This window comes from Mytilus galloprovincialis, chromosome 10 (assembly GCF_965363235.1).
Source record: "Mytilus galloprovincialis chromosome 10, xbMytGall1.hap1.1, whole genome shotgun sequence".
NCBI classification, from domain to species: Eukaryota; Metazoa; Mollusca; class Bivalvia; order Mytilida; family Mytilidae; genus Mytilus; species Mytilus galloprovincialis.
In genome coordinates this window covers 77,689,619-77,705,635 of record NC_134847.1, presented here as the reverse complement: position 1 = coordinate 77,705,635, position 16,017 = coordinate 77,689,619, and the positions used below count along the sequence as shown (strand labels likewise).

Genomic DNA, 16,017 nt, shown 5'->3' with positions numbered 1-16,017 from the left:
ACACCTTTCAAATCTTACCAAATCATCAAACCAAAATTCGATATGAACTGAAAATTTGTAATTTTTATTCCTTTACACACTTGTTAATCTTCTTTGCTATTGCTATTAATAAATTAACCGACTGCTTGGATCTTTGAAAGCTATTCAAAATGAAAAAAAGTCGATATAAAAATAAGGTGTTAAATGAAAAGTGCAATGACCGACAGACATATGATAAAGGAGAAAGTGTACAAAGGTAGTTAATAATGCATGTAATAGCTAAAAATAATTCAGTTTGTAAATTTTCTGATCAACAGATTTCACTTCCTGGTACCACCTATCTCTGTTAAATGGTTATATAAGTTGTTATTAAATGAATACTAGTGCAGAATTTTACGTCAACATTCCTGAAAGTGATATTATGTTTAGTATATTTTCATGATCAGGTAAAATATCTACTTATTTATATATTTATATATAATATGTTGCATTATACAATGTTATATAACGTATGACATATTTAAATATGATAAAGTGTATACATGCGTTTTACTTTAAATCTATTCTGTGTATTAGACACAATTCAGACGGTAAACTACAACACTCCTTTACATAAAATAACAAACAGGTGGAAGCACGTCCTTGTATCAAAGTGTGTAAACAAACTCCTTCTTTCCGAAGGATAAGCATCGCAAAAGAAAGAGAGATAATACATGAAGTAAATGGTGGAGGAAAACTTTGCTTTTTCTACATTTAGCACCAAATATTTTATTCAAGTTTTGCAATACGCTATATTTTCTATTGTCTTTTCATTACCCTCAGAGATAGTAATGTTGTGACATGATACAATGAGAAAGTTTAATTTAATATTCTGTTCTTTTATTAAAACCTACTAGATGCGTGAACGATGATATCGATCAGCAATAAAAACTAGGTTCGTGAAAGATAATATCAGCAATACCGACTAGGTTTGTGGCATCTTGTGGCTCGTGGTTTTAGATCTGAGGAGAAAAATATTTCACATGTATCTGAAAGTATCGAGCATTCAATAATCGGTAGATGAGGTAAATGATACGTGTTATAACAATTCTATTAAATGTTTTGTGATTGTTTTTCTCCATCTTTCCAAAATTCCTCTTATAAATAAAGCCATTAAAGGGTAAATATTGCATATATGTTTTACCCTGTTTACTTTTTATGTAGATTTTCATTTTTGTTATTCTTTCTATCTTGAATGTTGAATGAATGATCAATTTGCTCAGAGCCAGTTTGTTATGGAGAATTTGTATCAACCACCTCACCGACCAATGAAGTACCCAAATATGTGTATAACTCAGTCACGTGTCATAACGTTCAGCTCATGGAAAAACATAGACACAGCTTGTGTAGAGTCTTTGGTTGATGCTGGTTTCTTTTACACAGGTACTTTACATTTTACTTAGAAAAACAATGTTATTGTTTTCATATAGATCTTAACACAACTAGACACATGTAATTTGTTGCATACATTGTAGTTGTCATAGACAGGACCAACTTTATTGTTGTTGTTTTTGTGAGGTTGGGAGGTTATAATCTTACTAAAATATCAATAGAAACAACATCACAGAGGGATGATATCTTCAACGTCACTTTCGTAACCTTGTTTTACAAAAATAATGGTTTGGCCAAGAAATTAAAGGTTTGACGGCGCATCGGATAAAAAACTTTCAATTTATTTGTTACCACACACAGACACACGTACAAATTATTTAAGCATAACGTTATAACTTCGCTAAAATTTAACGTCAAGCAAAAAATGGTATGCATATTCAGGGCGGATCCAGCCATTTTAACAAGGGGGGTCCTAATCCAGGACAAAAAGGAGGGGGTTTCAACCACTTGTCCCCTTCCAAAAAAAGGGGTTCCAACCCCCGGAATCCCCCTCGCTGGATCCGCCACTGGAGTGAATGAGGACGTGGGCATGTCGATGTGATAAGAATATTAACCCTGCAGTGTGTTTTTCCTACACACTTAGTCGTGTTTTAAACGTGCTTGTTCATAGGGTGACAGTCCTATACGGACACAATGTTCTCTGTCTTTTGTGTTACTCGTCAACGCTAAGAAGCATATATCAATTTTAAAGTCTTTTCTTTTGTTTGACCTGGCGGCGGGAGTTTGAACCAAAGACCTCCCAAACTCGATACGAAAATTAGACATACACCATATGCGATCGCGGAGACCAGGACAAAGAGTACTTCCTATGCGACATCACATTAAATTCGGAACATAATTTTCGCCTTCGGTTGACATTTACATAGAGTTATGACATATTTTGTACATGTTATGCACAGCTTCGCTTGGATCATAAATGTATTGAATTGCATGTATTTAGGTAACGAGGATCATGTTCGTTGTTTTGACTGTGGTATTGGTCTACGAAGTTGGGAGCCTGAGGATGATCCTATGGTTGAACACGCTAGATGGTCACCAGCATGTAGATTTATCATAGAAAAGAAAGGTCAAGAGTTCATAGATGCCGTACAAACTGCTGTTCGACAACTGGAAGCAGTAAGTTTACTATTTCAGTCAATTGTCTTTCTAAATTGATATATGACATTTTATGCCGGTCTTATATCAGATTCGAGCCAATCGGCTTGTACAATTCAAGGATTACTGCTTTAATTTGCAGATACAGTTGTATGTAATAATGCGTGAAAATTCATAACAGAAGTATTAGCATATTTACATTTATAAGAAAAGTTCAATTATTTTAGGTTGTACTATGTCGTGATAAAGATAAGCCATGTAGTGACTTTCCGATTTTTAAAAATTCAGTTCTAAGATGACATTTCGATCTACCGACTTCCCATTTCTCAGTTCCAAGTTGACATATACTATTTAATAAAATTGAGAATGGAAACGGAGAATGTGTCAACGAGACAAAAACCTGACCAAAGCACTAATATTTAACTTTCTTTTTTTTTTCATTGCATTAATGTGACATACTTTCTTAGTATATATTTTCGTTCAAGGAAAACCTGATTGGTCATTCTGAATTCAGCACAACCATGTTAAATTCAGAAGATACAGAAAACAAAAATAGTACAAGCCAGTCTGTTGTAGTCGAAGGTTAATATTTTACATCCATTATACAGATAGCAATCATCAAAATCAATTGAAATCAAGTGAAATATATACAAACTTGTAAAGTTTTTCGCTATCGGAAAAAATCGTATTTGAATGTAGTCGTCTAGTAAATATGAAATTAAAAAGTCACTGTATTTTCATAATGAATTTCATTTTATATTTGCACTACAAAGTTATACACATGTTAGTCACTGTTACTGTTACTCAAAATAATTTAGGGGAGTATTGATCGATTCTAATAAATTAATTTAGTGCATTTGCTGTTCTTAATATGGAGGATAAAGTAAAAGCAAGGAGCCATTTCAACTTTCAGGTTAATGGATCATGTCCACAGCTGAAAAAAACTTACAAACTACGAAAATGTTCAACATCTCTGACTCTAACACCAAGTTTTCAGAAATAGGTTTCTGTTTATCAGCTTAAGAGAATAAATAAATAATTTCAAACACGTGCCGGCTATATGCAAAATAATCAGAATATGTAGAAAATGTCGTTTTATTAAATACTACTCGACAATGACAATGAAGTATTACTGAGTGTTAACAGCAAGTCATAAGTTAGAAAAAATGTGCGTCTTATGACGAATCAACAGTATGTAAAAGAGAGACGTCTTATGACGAATCAACAGTATGTAAAAGAGAGACGTCTTATGACGAATCAACAGTATGTAAAGGTGAGACGGAAGATACCAGAGGGACAGTCAAATTTATAAGTCGCCAATATACTGACAACGCTAATGCTAAAATGAAAAAGACAAACAGACAGACAATAGTACAGATACACAACAAAGTACACTAAAGACAGAGCAACAAGAATCCCATAAAAAAACCAGGGGATGATCTAAAGTTTTCCGAAAGGGTTAGCAGATCCTGCCCTACCAGTAAATTAGATGCCGAAAACAGACATGTTTATCATAGGCGGATCCAGGGGGGCCCTTTCGTGGGCAATTTGGTTGATTATATAGGGAATCGTTGAAGCATGACTGGAGCGCCCCCCCCCCTATGTCAGTCAGCGCCCCCCCCCCCCGCCCCCCTTAGGAAAAGTTCTGGATCCGCCACTGTTTATTATCGTTTACATTGTCTTATACATAATCTGTTCTTTGAATTCGTATATCTAGACATTCTACCCTGTGGACGACCCCCTACGGCAGCAGAAAAGAAGAATCCATTACTTACAAATGCAGCACAAGCGCTGATAGAATATCGTTATTTACCTAAAACTGTTAAAACTGCAATCGACATTGTATTGCAAGAAAAGGGTAAATATTATTTAGAGCTTAATAGTGTGACAGTACAAATCGTAGAATTAAATGATCCGACGTTCTTTCTAGTTAAATGCGTTAAAACTGTGTTTTTGGTACACTATATCATTAAAAATTGTCTTACTTTAATCAATGACATTTCTTTCCGAAATAAGTTCATGCTATCTCTAATGTATTAAAAACGAAATGCAGCCATTGATCTCGCACGTTTATTTCTCTCTTCATGTTCGGCTATATTGTTTTGTAATGTTTTGAAAATTTGGTATTCCCTTAAATTGGCTAAATTTTTCTGGACATTTGTCCAACATTAGTGAAATCATTACCAGTGAACACAGTAAACATTCTTTGTAACCTTAATACGTATGATTGAAAGACAGTGTTTGGTTGGAACGGAAATCAAACCGCCCAAAACAAACAGTTTGTCAAAACCTTTGTTACTAAAATATTATTTTATTTTGTCTTTACATGACGAGATATATTAACTGCAAGATCTGATGTGAAATTCGGTAATTCCGAATTAGATATTCGAACGCTTGAGTTATCTTTACCCAGAAATACTTGACCACAGTAACACTCAGCATACCGTCTTTGGATTTTGATTTTCTCAATTTTCTACAAATTCGTACTTTAAACCTTCCACCAACGAAACCATAAGACAGATATGTTTTAGAGACTCTTTTGAGCCTGATATTTTTACTAGAATAACTTCGGTTCTATTAGTATTCTTTAAAAGTCTTTTTAATATGGCAGTCATACTACATCATTTTATATAGTCTATTAATTTAATCTTGTTCTCTTAATTATCTCAATCTTTACCTAAATATTTTCAGGATGGCGAGAATTGACATCTTCAACCTTATTGAGAACAATTTCCAATCTATCTAATAATGGACAGTTAAACGAGTGTGATACTATGCAACCCTTTCTTCAAGACACAATACATATCAACAAAAAGCGGAGACTTGAGCCAATATTAGGTATACTCAGATTTATGCCAGTTTATAAACCCACTTTTCTTTCTAACCTGAAATACCTATGATCCTTTTATACTTTTTGTTATATCATAGAGGCTAGATATACCCGTTAAAATTGCAGACATGTAAAATGGATTTTCATGATAATATTCACATTTCACATCGTCAACTGACGAGGTACGTGTCGTCCAATCTGATTAAAATTATTACAACGCGCGTGCTTATATATATAAGGATAACGAAATCACATATTAATTTAAATTAAATTGAATGTCGTAATTGCTAATTAAAATGAAATAAGTGACATATTTCCGCCAGGTTCCATTGCCTTATACGGTTTATCATGGAATCAGTTTCGCTACTTTTAGATGCAATTTATTTCCATTTCAGAAAACTGTGCCCTCTCTGTGGTTTTAAGTTATGGTTATCATGGTTATGTTCGTTGTTAAGAAATAACCGATAGATCGGTTCTAGTTGAAAATGCATGCACGTTATGGAAAATATCGGGTTTTCAGAACTTTTTTATCATTGTGTCGTTAGTTCTCAACTATCTACCACAGAAAATAACTTGTGTTTTGAAAAAAAGCCGTCTCTTATTTACTTTGTTGAGAATTTAGGCCTTAAATCTTCTTCTATTTGCAGTGGGAATATAATAAGGAGATTTGTCTTATATATTTTTTTTTTTTCAGACATAACACAAAAGATGACCCATGAAAACAGAGAGATGAAAGAAAGAATGTTATGTAAAATATGTTGTGAAAACATTGTGTGTATTGCCTTTTTACCTTGTGGTCACCTGATAAGCTGTTCCTTGTGTGCACCATCTCTTGGAAACTGCCCGGTCTGTAGGACAGAAGTCAAAGGTTCTTTTAGAGCCAGCTTTGCAGTTTAGATATTTTATTTACATCTCATTTATACCGCATTAAATAATACAATTTAAGGATAATGGATAAAATTTCTGACTAATAAAATCATGATTTCATTGTTTACCTATACATAATTATGTTTTGAAATATATCATATCGTTATATGCTTGATAGGATAACACGTTTATGTGAATGAAACAACGGCATCAAATTATATTTATTTTATTGTTTCATTTGCCATTACAAAGGATAAAAAGATTCAGAAATCATCCGAGTTAAATTTTATATACCTGTAACACAGTCTAAAAGATTCTGCAAGTATTTGCTGTCTAATTTGACATACCATTGTGTTGAAACATTCAGCCTTAACAGTTTAGTCCATTTTTGTCGTGTATTTTTGGCGTGGCTCGGTATTTATAAATTAGAACATTGTCTTTTTGTGCTATGGTTAAATTTTATTTTTCTTTGTTTTTTCGTTTTTGCTCATGTGCTTAACAAATTACTTGAGTGTCTATGTGTCACTTTGATTTTCTTTGCTGATTTAGCTGTTTGTTTTTATAAACTATAATATTATAACACAATAACACAATGTTGCAATTGACTACTGTACCCCAATTTTGGACTTCTTCACCAAATTTTTACTGGCAATAAAACCAGGTTTAATCCACCATTTTCTACATTAGGAAATGCCTGTACTAAGTCAAGAATGTGTCAGTTTTTTTTCCATTCGTTTGATGTGTTTGAGCTTGATTTTACTTTTTGTTTAGAGAGTCTCTGATTTGAATTTTCCTTATAAATCTGATGATTGACTTTTGACTTTTTTATTTGATCGTCACTGATGAGTCCTTTGTAGACGAAACATGCGCTTGACTTGAATTCTAATTTAGGAAATGGTCAATTCTAATTTAGGAAATGATCAATTCTAATTTAGGAAGTGATGAATTCTAATTTAGGAAATGTGATTAATAATTATATATTTGTGCAAACATGAATTTAGTTTACATGCTAGAGTCATCAGCTGGAAAGACATGGTGTTCTTGATATAAATTTTTCAAAATCCAGAATCTAATACTACCTAGATCCTGTTGAAAAATCACAAAAATTGTAAGAAAATAGATAACTCATATGAGAAATGATGAGCATTTTTACAACTGAAGTATGCACACATCTTTGTATTAACATAAATCGAACAACATTTATGTGCTTTATTGTTTTGATCAATGTTTTTTTTCTGTGTTTGGGGATAATTTAAGTTTCGTCGAATTTCATTTAATATACAATTGGCAATTCGTTTAATATTTAAGGTAGCGGGAAATAAACGACAATGCCAATACTATAATAATAGTTTTAAATAAGATGAACGATTTGGAACTTGAATTAAAATTTCCAAAATCATATTCAAATAATCATGCGTCAATAAGTTTTCATATGCTTAATGTCAGAATCATGACTTTATACAGTTTTGGTATTGTTTGTATTTTCTCTGTTCAATAACAAGAAATCTATTTATAAAAATTAACAGATGAAGAAATTGTGCTTATACGACATATTTACATGAACATTTACATAGCAGTTATCGTTTAGTCACAATGGCCGAATACATTTTTTGGCCATTCTCGTCGCTTTGTTCTACATTGAATTGGGTATCACAAGTTTTCCTTATAAATGTAAATACTGTGTAATCTGAATTTAATGCTAATTCTTTTGTCGTCTGAAGATCCTTTATAAAGACTTCACCCTTTTCTTTAATAACATAAGCACATGTCGGTGATAGCCATGCGTGCTTATTTTAAGGACTTTGATCAGCTGGTATTCCGTAGCATCTCACACTACATTGAAAACACTGAACATTGTTTTCGAGCCCAATGTAATAAAATCCTGCTTCAGCTACCCCATATATGTCAATGTCTGTTCGACCATTTTTACTTTCATATGACTCGAAAGTTTTAATTCGGGTATTAAGGTCTTGAAATTTTCTTTAACTGCTTTGGAAGTTTTCGATTTGTTATCCTTAAACTCAGTTTTTGCTTTTGTGATTTCCTCGTCTTTGAAATAGCTTCTCACAAAATTGCATGTCGGATATCTGGCTGCATGGAAAATGCCAAAAACTTGGTGCTGGCGGATATTTGTCAATATATTTCCACAATAAAAGCAACGTCCTCCATCACCAAATTCGCCAAAATAGAACCCTGCATCGCTTATACGCTCAATATATTTGTAATTTTCAGCCTTCCATATCTCTGGATACGAATTAATTCTGTCTTGTAAATGTTCAAATTGTGGTATAAGCGGTTCATTAATTGAATCTACAAAATTATTCATCAAAGTATATGAAATACAAGGGTAAATGTCGGAGAGAAATTGTTGTTCACTCGCTTGAAATTTTCCTTTAACGGTGCATGCAACCCACCAATCACAATTTGTTTAGACCAACGATGTGTCAATAACAGAAACAGCAAACGTGGCAATATCTTCACTTACAGATTTGATGGCTTTTTTACGTTCTAATTGTTTAAAAATAATAACAACTAACGAATTTATGTTACGTAAAAGACATAATTCTTTGATTACCCTGAGGTCTCATAGTCATGGTGCCGGTTTTGGTATTTTAAATACTCATCAAAATCAATTTGTAAACATAATTTGTCAGCTACCACTAGAACACCCAACATACATGTTTGCATTTGTTTGACACATAAACCTTGCAGCATACGACTGTCTATCAGATGTCCTTTCTTCAAAACTGTTGAAAAGCTTGGTAAAACTAGTGACAATTCAGCAACTAAATCATTGAGCCATGACTCTGAATCTGTTCTTATAACAATTGTCTGTTGAAGAAGATTGCGTTTATCGTTAACAGCCATTGCATATGGTACGTTCACTGTGATTATATTTCATTTTGCTAAATTTGATATAACGATATCCATTATGTTCTGAAGCACTTTATTTTTTTTAAAATAATGTGAGAAGAGAGAAAAAAAATTCTTTACAGATGGAACTAAATCAATAAATACATGAAGTAGATTCTGACCTGGGGTCTCATACAGTCCATGGCATATTATTTTATTGTTGGAAAGTTTCCCTCGAATTAAATCGCATGTCTCTTCATCAGCAGGGTCGTTAATAAGAAAAACAGTTCCTGATGACGAGCATCCTACTGTCTCCGATTCCATGATTTGTTTAAAGTTGCTGTCGAATTAGGGATGAACAAATTTTGTTTTTTATGTTGAATTGAGAATAGAAACTGGAGCTGCTTCAATGAGGTAACACCTCGACCAAAGAGCAGAATACAGCCCACAGCCGGCAAAGGATCTGCAACGCATCGAAAACATCCCGCATCCCCAGGCTGGCTTCAGCTGTCCATTCAAAATGATGTATACAAGTTCAGCGAAATGAACGCCACACTGATCTCCAGACTGTATGTTTCAATTCTTAACGACTGAAATATAAAATATTTTTCATATTTTTCAAGATTTCAGGACAATTCAAAACAACCTTTTTTTTAATGTTTTTTTTTTTTTTTTTACAGATGAAGATATTTATCAGAGCTAAATTGTACGATGATTAAACAATGCATTATACGATATGTGTTTTAGTTTTTCAAAGTATAATAATGTCGAGTTTTCCATCCAATTGCTCCACTTTCTATAAATCCTAACTTTCTTAAAATGTCCAGTACCAAGTCAGGAATATGGCAATGTTATCTAATAGTTCGTTTCTATGAATGTTGCATTGATGCTTGTTTTTTGTTCCTATTTTTTGTTCTTTTATTTCGTTGTTTTACTCTTATAATTAATGTGTTTCCCTCGGTTATAGTTTGTAACCCGGATTTGTTTTCTCTTCATCGATTGATGACCTTTGAACATTAGTATACTACTGTTGCCTTTGTTTATCAATTAAAAATTAACAAAGATGAATTAGTACTTTGATTTGTAAAGCATTCCATCTTGAAAAGTTTTGATGTACGTATTATAGACAAAAGTGTCGATGGTATCTTAGGGTTATTATTTAGAAACAAAGAAACAGATTTCTCTTGTGTTGCATTTTCATGTTATCTTCCACCGGAGAATTCACCTTGGGGGCGCGACGCCCAAACGTTCTATTCACATGTTCTTTCTCAAATCTACTTGAATTATGATGTTGATGCTATATTTCTTTTAGGAGACTTTAACTCGAGATTAGGAAACCTAAAAGATGTCTCTACCGAATTCGATAATGTTACTACGAGAGAAACTATTGACAAGACTCATAATCAGCATGGACAGTCTTTTTCTGAATTTCTAAATGATAGTAAATTTTGTGTTCTAAATGGCCGATCAGGAGAACAGTCGAACAAATTCACATCAGTATCATTAAAAGGAAAGCAGTTGATGACTACGTATGTGTTCCGCATGATATAGTTGAAAATTGTAAAAATTTCGAAATCATTACATGCAATGAAATAATTGAATCCGAAAGAATGCAGCATCTTATTGGAACAAGGAGTAGAATTCCAGACCATGCGTTTTTAATATTTGATTATGTCGAAAACTTTATAATTAAATCTGAAAATGTCAAACATAACGTTTCGTCGACAAAGAAAAGATTCAGATTTAAAGAAATATCGTCAGTCTTTATGTGCTCCGACATCATGAAAGAGGCTATACATATGGTTATTCGTCAAATTGAACTATGTAGAGAACAGCAAGAAGACATTGATACAGTTTACGAACAAATATGCAAGTTTGTTACAAAATAAATGGAAGAAACAATACCATACCATGAGGTGTCTAGGAAAATAAGAAAAAAATTTAAACACGAAAAACCATTCTCGAATCAGGAATTAAGTGATTTATGGGTAACTATCACAGTTGTGAAAAACAATTTAGGAAATCTAAAACCAGTAAAGGGAAACGTGAGACAAGATACAAATTTGTTATGGCGCAAAAGAACTTCGATAAGCGTTTACGATTTCATGAACGGAAATATAAGCAGGATTTAACTTTACAAATAGAAACTCTGAATACAGAAGATCCGAAAAAAAATTTGGCAGAATTACAAACACTTGGTCCTAAGAAGAAGTATGCTATCCCTATGGAATGTTAATGATTCTACGTCATTCGATGAGAAAACAGTGATAAACAAATGGGAATCCGATTTTAAAAAGGAGAAGGTTCAGTAAGACCCCCTTTTGGCCCAAAAATATAGCAGTTTTGCAAAATTGTGAAAATGTAATCCTTTAGCTATTTATTGGAAAGAAGAATGCTTCTGCTACACAAATATGGTCTGTTTTTGACAATACAATGCACATATATCGGGTACTAACATCATTAAGTTATTCTAAATTACTGAAATCTTCACAATTTTATCATTTTGGTTAAATTTTAGACGGTTTCCGTCTCAAATGAAAGTGGTCGCATTCGTGTTCATTCATAATATTGAAATGTAAGTTGTATTTAATGATAATACATGACATATATAAAGGTTGAGGATGAACACGGATGCGGCCACTTTCATTTTTGACAAAAATCATCTGAAAAGTGACGATTTTTTGCATATTTGATAGAATTTTCATATTTTTGCTTGAACCGGAGGATTTTTAATGACTTAACCAGCTAAAATCTTTCACATATACTAATTGAATCAATTGAAATAGACACTTAAGTGTTTAAAAAGTGTCCAAAATCTTTCTTTAGAGGAACCTAAAATTTGAGGCCAAAATCGGCCCTTACCGGACCTACTCCTTTGTACATGAACAACAATGACGATTACGATGATGAATTTTATGAAAACGCATTACGACATAAAAGACTTTTAGAAGATAATATGCTTGACCCGTTGTATATCCAAATTATATACTGAATCAGAACATTCATATAGACGAAATACAAAAAGTTGTTCTACATTTAAAAGAGAAAAAAGCTCCTGGAATAGATGGAATTTATAATGAAGTGCTTAAAAATAAACCAATTATTAAACTATTGCAGGTGTTATTTCAGTTCTGTTTCAACACAGGAAAAGTTCCGTCGCTATGGAGGAAAGCACTAATTCGACCTATTCCGATAGGTTCTGCTATTGACCCGAGAATTCCACTGCACTACAGAGGGACCAGTTTACCCTCGGTAATTGCGAAATGTTACAGTTCTACTTTAAATTACCGAGTGCAACAATTTTTAGAAGATAACGGATTAATTGTCAATGAACAAAACGGTTTATGAAGAGATAGGTCATGTGAGGATCATGTGTTTTCTTTGAATTGCCTTATAGAGGTAAACGTCCTTTATGAAATTGGTGCTATTGGTGTCCATTAGTTCACCTATAAACTTCGATAACCTTTATTGTTAAAATGTACATTCAATGTTGTTAATGAGAATATAAACAACTTGAACCATCTCATCACACTTCAAGTAAGTGTATCTAGCATACTTACCGCTTTCATTATAGAAGGCTTTATCTGAGTTTCAGTAAATAAATTCGAACGACTATGTACTAAAAAAGACTTTTGGAGTATTTGAATATCCGCATTTGATTCACGTCGCCCTAAATGTTTAGTTTTATAGTATTTTGGAGGACTTTCACTGATTGCCGACAAATTTGATGTTGAAAATTTAGAAAGAGATTTCGTAGATCATTTGTAAGCACACTTGTGTGATTAAGATTTTCATTCAGTGATAGAATTTTCATTTATTTATCTTAGGTTGAAATTCCATTAGAGATATATAGAGCAAATTGTCAAAGGGGAAGTTTGTTTTAATTTGTGTGCCTTCATCAAAATGATACACTAAAGTCAATACACAAATAGGTTTAACAGATGAATAGCCTGTTCGCACATATATTCAATAGAACCAATAGAAAAAATAAAACTCATGAAGGAAAATGTCTTTTGAAAACAAAATTAAAATCAATTCAAATTGAAGATTTATTCATATCATAGAAACCTGAATCTATGATGCATGATACCATATACTATAGTCTAGTTTCTGTATATACATACTACTTATATAATCGTTCTTTAGAAAACATATTCAAATAGTAGAAATCTTTCACACATACTAAATGAAATTTACAAATAATGTATTTTAAATACCGTCAATATTTAGGAAGTTATACGTGAAATATATTAAAACACTTTTTTGTAAATCTAAACAATATTTTGGAGTATGAATGGAAAGCGTAACTACAAGGGAAGCAACTGCATCTCCCATTTCTAGTATGTTTAAATCTAATTGACATTTTAAAGAAATGATGAAAGGTAAGGTTTTACAGTGTGTTAAATTCAACGACCGTTAAAGTCATTAATGATTATTTTAGTAAGATTTTTTTTATCTACCAGATTATTCTTAATTAGATTTTTCCATGAACATTTCAAAGTAATTGTTTTCTCTTCTGACTAACAATAGCGAATTTCAGTTGACCTGGTTTCTATAACGAATGTTGTTTCTTTATCTTCGGTTTATATGATAATGATTTTTTAATTTAGCAGTTTTCTGAAGGTTGATCAATTAAATGAGATAAATACAACTTGGAATCACACAAGCGTCTTGAATTGTAAAAAATATAAGGATTACGAGTTTAAAAGTGGAGCTAAGAACATATAAAATACTTTATTATGAAATGCGTCATTAAAATATTACCAAATTATTATATGAAGGTGCATACCAACATGTTCCTTTGTTGTTCAGCTTATCATCAATCAGGCGTTTAATATAGTAGCTTTTCGTATATATGATTTTTTAAGCAATATACATATCGACACAAAGCTATGTGATAAAATGCTAGTCAACCACATACACCATGTATATTCTTTAAAATTGTTCAACTACTGCATAGCGTTAACGCATATAAGGTCTTACTTCGTCAATTGTACCCCCAGCATCACTGAAGAGACATGTATTGTCGAAATGCGCATCTGGTGCAGGAAAATTGGTACCGTTCATGTTATTACTACCACTGGGTCGATGCCTCTGCTGGTGGACTATTAGTCCCCGAGGGTATCACCAGCCCAGTAGCCAGTACTTCGGTACTGGCATGAAAGTACGGATTTTTTTGTGTTATTAAAATTTGCTGTAACAAATTGTTAGAAATTATTATAAATTAAGGAGTGTATCTCCATCATGCAAAGCTCTGATTCCTTTCACGGAATTGGCTATACTTTTTGAACCTTTTGAATTATAGCTCTTCGTCTTTTATATAAGCTTTGGATTTCAAATATTTTGGCCACCAGCATCACTGAAGAGACATGTATTGTCGAAATGCGCATCTGGTGCAGGAAAATTGGTACCGTTCATGTTATTGTAACTTCTTTAATTTGAAGTTTAAATTAAGACCGCTAGTCCATTTTTTATTCCTTTAATTCTATAATAACTATTTTATCAAAAGACCCTAAAAAGGGGGCGAAAAATATCAGAAGGACATTCAAACTCATAAATCGACCAAACACTGACAACGCCATGGCTAGCAAAGAAAAATACAAACAAGACATTTACCAGTACACGAGACAAAACATAGAAAACTACTGACTGAGCAATACGAATCCCACCAGATTTCAGGTACTCCGGCAAATCTTGCTCTACATATGTGGCACCTGTCGTGTTGCTCATGTTATTAAAAACCTGGTAGGAGCATAGTTAGGTAGATTACATTCGTAAAAAAGGGAACGGGAGTGTAGTTACCACACAAGGAACATATCCGATATTATCTGTGAAACGGATTTTCCGTAACAGTCAACCAACTCGTGATGGCGTCCGTAAAAATTATGAAGTGATGATTTCAACTTCACCATGTGGAACTCTTGGTTTAAAAGCTTCCTTGTGAGCAGCAACCCTCTATCAAGGAAAACATGATACGATTAAATGTCATAATCCTATGCGAAAAGTCAACGAAATCAAAGAAAGATACTGTTCAACATGTAAAATCCATTATATTCCTCATTTTTGTACAAACCCGATCTTATCATGTATGTCAGACTCGAGGAAGCTAACGGAAATGTGGTTACGTCAATTGAATACATCTGTCGTCATCTGTAAAAAATCTATTCTATGAAGGTCAACATTAACAGTTCTAACCTACAACTTTTCTAAATGAGAGACTGCAAAAAAGGAACCCACTTTAAATTGTGTTCTTAATTTGTAAATGATATAAGCTAGTACGTTAACGCATTAGTTTATGTATATCTTTTCATAATTAATTGTTGGTTGCTTAAAGTCCAGGGGCAATTGTGTATATTGCTCATTAAAGGCTTGTAGAAATTATCAATCAAATTTGACAGGCTTAACCGCATATTATCTATTATGGATATTCACTCAAGTTTTGAATTTAAATGATATTGCTAACATACATACAAGGTTTTTTCTGATAACTCTGATCATATTTTTAAATGAATATTGCTTATAAATCTCCAAACATATTTTTTACATTTATTGATTTTGTTCAGTTAAAAAATGTAGTATCTTAACTATCCACATTTTTGCACCTTAACATAAACTTTTAGTCAGATTCACTTCTACAGGGTTCTACAACAGGGATAACAATACTACACGGGTTCTACAGAAATTATAAATGGGCGACAAATACCAGTCTCAAAAAGGAATTTCCATTGCATTGTTGCTACAAAAACACACGACATTGATGTTAACATCTACAGATCTCAATAGTGCGTTGGACAATATAAAACCAATTCATATAAGGTGGATATAGATAACTTTATAAAAAAATGGTACCTTTTATGTAAAAACATCAACGTCTTTGGATAAAACTATCTGTCTTGTAGTATGTCTGCAACATTTAATAACCAATCGTATAGCTTTTATAATGGGATGCTGTGTTAAGATCT

General features: G+C 32.7%; 1 protein-coding gene across 2 annotated transcripts; it reads left to right on the top strand.

Annotated features, from left to right (window-relative positions):
* The first annotated feature begins 291 nt into the window (after positions 1–291).
* On the top strand, positions 292–6,477 carry LOC143048442 (baculoviral IAP repeat-containing protein 8-like). Of its 2 annotated transcripts, XM_076222133.1 has the most exons (7): positions 292–425; positions 1,233–1,401; positions 2,351–2,526; positions 2,991–3,087; positions 4,223–4,363; positions 5,197–5,343; positions 6,030–6,477. In XM_076222133.1, exons 2-7 carry the CDS (start codon positions 1,254–1,256, stop codon positions 6,230–6,232), a joined length of 912 nt encoding a protein of 303 aa, XP_076078248.1. In that variant the 5' UTR covers positions 292–425; positions 1,233–1,253; the 3' UTR covers positions 6,233–6,477. The 2 variants fall into 2 exon arrangements, with proteins under 2 accessions (XP_076078248.1, XP_076078247.1); XM_076222132.1 differs by lacking the exon at positions 292–425 and having other exon boundaries at positions 1,175–1,401.
* Positions 6,478–16,017: the final 9,540 nt, after the last annotated feature.

What these genes read in the sequence shown, in the direction of transcription:
- LOC143048442 (XM_076222132.1), top strand. Translation starts at nt 1,221, where the DNA reads ATGAATGATCAATTTGCTCAGAGCCAGTTTGTTATGGAGAATTTGTAT. An exon ending in CTGTTCGACAACTGGAAGCA is followed by an intron (nt 2,527 to 2,990) that starts GTAAGTTTACTA and finishes TTTTCGTTCAAG; the next exon opens with GAAAACCTGATTGGTCATTC. An exon ending in CCAGTCTGTTGTAGTCGAAG is followed by an intron (nt 3,088 to 4,222) that starts GTTAATATTTTA and finishes TCGTATATCTAG; the next exon opens with ACATTCTACCCTGTGGACGA.